This window comes from Etheostoma spectabile, chromosome 8 (assembly GCF_008692095.1).
Source record: "Etheostoma spectabile isolate EspeVRDwgs_2016 chromosome 8, UIUC_Espe_1.0, whole genome shotgun sequence".
Classification (NCBI taxonomy): domain Eukaryota; kingdom Metazoa; phylum Chordata; class Actinopteri; order Perciformes; family Percidae; genus Etheostoma; species Etheostoma spectabile.
The window spans coordinates 6,314,918-6,316,948 of NC_045740.1; the positions used below are offsets into that span (position 1 = coordinate 6,314,918).

The window sequence follows — 2,031 nt, forward strand, 5'->3', positions numbered from 1 at the left end:
GGGGGGGGTTAAGAAGTGAAGGTGTGGGGCCAGAAGAGATTAAATTCCATAAACCTCAGTGAAGAGGTATGTTTTAAGGTACTACAGTTGTACCTCTTCAGACCTCTAAAAGTTATTCAACTGCAATAATCTAAAAAGTGAAAATCCCTCCCTGATTGAACTAATCACAATTTATAGACGTGGAAGAAGAAATTGCTTCATCTTAAGGAGTCACGAGTAAAATTAAAGGTTGGGAAACAACAGTGTAGCGGATGCTCCACCAAAAAAAAGAAGGGTGACATCATTTATTAGCATTACTAAAACAGGTTGCAGAAGAAGACATAATTATTTATTTAAAGACGGGTGTTTCTCAAGTTAATAAAGGAGAGAACGCATGAAGGTGGTTCATTAGGCACAAAGAAGAGACACACAGTCGACTGAACAACACAAAGGCTAACTCGTCATCATTGGAGTAGACAGTACAATACATTAGACCACTGAAACCCTGCTGTTTAAATTATATTATAACACTGTAACACTGCAGCGAAATGCAACACAAAGAATCAATCAGGGAATACAGACACTCTCCTAAGTGTTATTAAAATCTGACAAGTATATTTACAATTTATACATCCACAGAAACAGCATTTTGACCTCAGAGAGATATTTCACAACATACCGTATGTATAAAAATCTTTTATGAAGCGTGAGATAAATAAAGAACGTCTGACTGAGAGAAGCTAAATTATTGTGTAAGAAAGATGAGTGTTGATGGAATAGCTATATTAAAAACAAGATGGGATTTCTAATCTAGAATGAAAAAGAGAGCTAGCCATCTTGTTGTGTGATAATACGAAACAAGAAAGAGAAGCCAATGCATAGAAACACATAATCTAATAAGTCGATTATAAGATGATTTTGCTTGTTGGACTCCTAGTATACCCCAGGGCTGTTACGAATCCCACAACAGAGCACCATGGTGAAGATCATCTCAAAGATCTAAATGGAAAAGGACATAACATCTTAATTCAATACGTTTTATAGTGGCTGATAAAAGCCATTAAGGTTCAGTGAAATGTTCGGACATGATTTGAGCCCCTTCACACCACAGTGGTGTGAAATATTCACATTTGAACTTACCATGATGACAGCAACCACCAACGCAGCCAGACCAATCAGGTAGAGCTTCTCCGAGAACAGCTCAATCAGTTTATCGTGACAGCTCTGAGAGGAGGCAGAAATAAAGACGTTGACCACAGTGATCAATGAGAAGTGTTTTGACCCTCATACTGTACACACACTGTACACACACTGTACTGGATCACATGTCATGGAGAGCTGCGGCTGCTGGGGCTAAATATCTGCTGCTTCTAACCACACTATTTTGAACTATTAATTATGTAATATGTATTAGCAACTAGAGAGGTGTCGAAAAGGAGTAAAGTCTTTATAGCTAGTAATAGTAGGTGTTGGGTTAGGTGAGCACCAACTGGGTTAACTTTACCCATACTGTAGGTAGAAAACTCATTCACTCAAGTAACCCTTTTTTTAAGATTATTTTTTCGGGGTTTTTCCCTTTATTTGATAGTGGATAGACAGGAGAGGTGGGAAAGAGATGGGAGGGATCACACGCAGCAAAGGGCCGCAGGCCTGACTCAAACCCGGGCAGCTGCAAAGGACTCAGCCAACATGGGGCGCACGCTCTCACTGGGTGAGCTAGAGGTCGCCCCACAGCTTGTTGTTTTGACCCAGTGTTCATTTTTATATTACCGTTGGAAACATTTACCCAGAGTAATTATGGAATAATTGTTAATATGTATATCCTTTTGTGTCCCTGTGTGTGTGTGTATGTGTGTGTGTGTGTGTTTGTGTGTGTCAGAGAAAGTGATTGCATCAGAGAGCGAAAATAGCATCCTTGCTTGCTCTGTCTGTCATTGGTGTCAAATTTTGTACATTGCTTTGGACAACTAACAATACTTTTGTGACAGTCTTGAGGAAAATTTTGTGTCTAAGACTGGGTCGAAATACTCAGTTATATTTATAAAAAAAAAA

General features: G+C 39.0%; 1 protein-coding gene across 1 annotated transcript in view; it reads right to left on the reverse strand.

Moving 5' to 3' along the window:
* Window positions 1–69: 69 nt before the first annotated feature.
* LOC116693680 (CD81 antigen-like) overlaps window positions 70–2,031 on the reverse strand; it is a 10,102-nt gene continuing 8,140 nt past the window's right edge. Inside the window, exons 7-8 of the mRNA XM_032522823.1 lie at window positions 1,120–1,203; window positions 70–978 (exon numbers count right to left, since the gene is read on the reverse strand). Coding sequence (XP_032378714.1) covers window positions 913–978; window positions 1,120–1,203 — 150 coding nt within the window. The 3' untranslated portion in view covers window positions 70–912. The remainder of the gene's footprint in view (window positions 979–1,119; window positions 1,204–2,031) is intronic.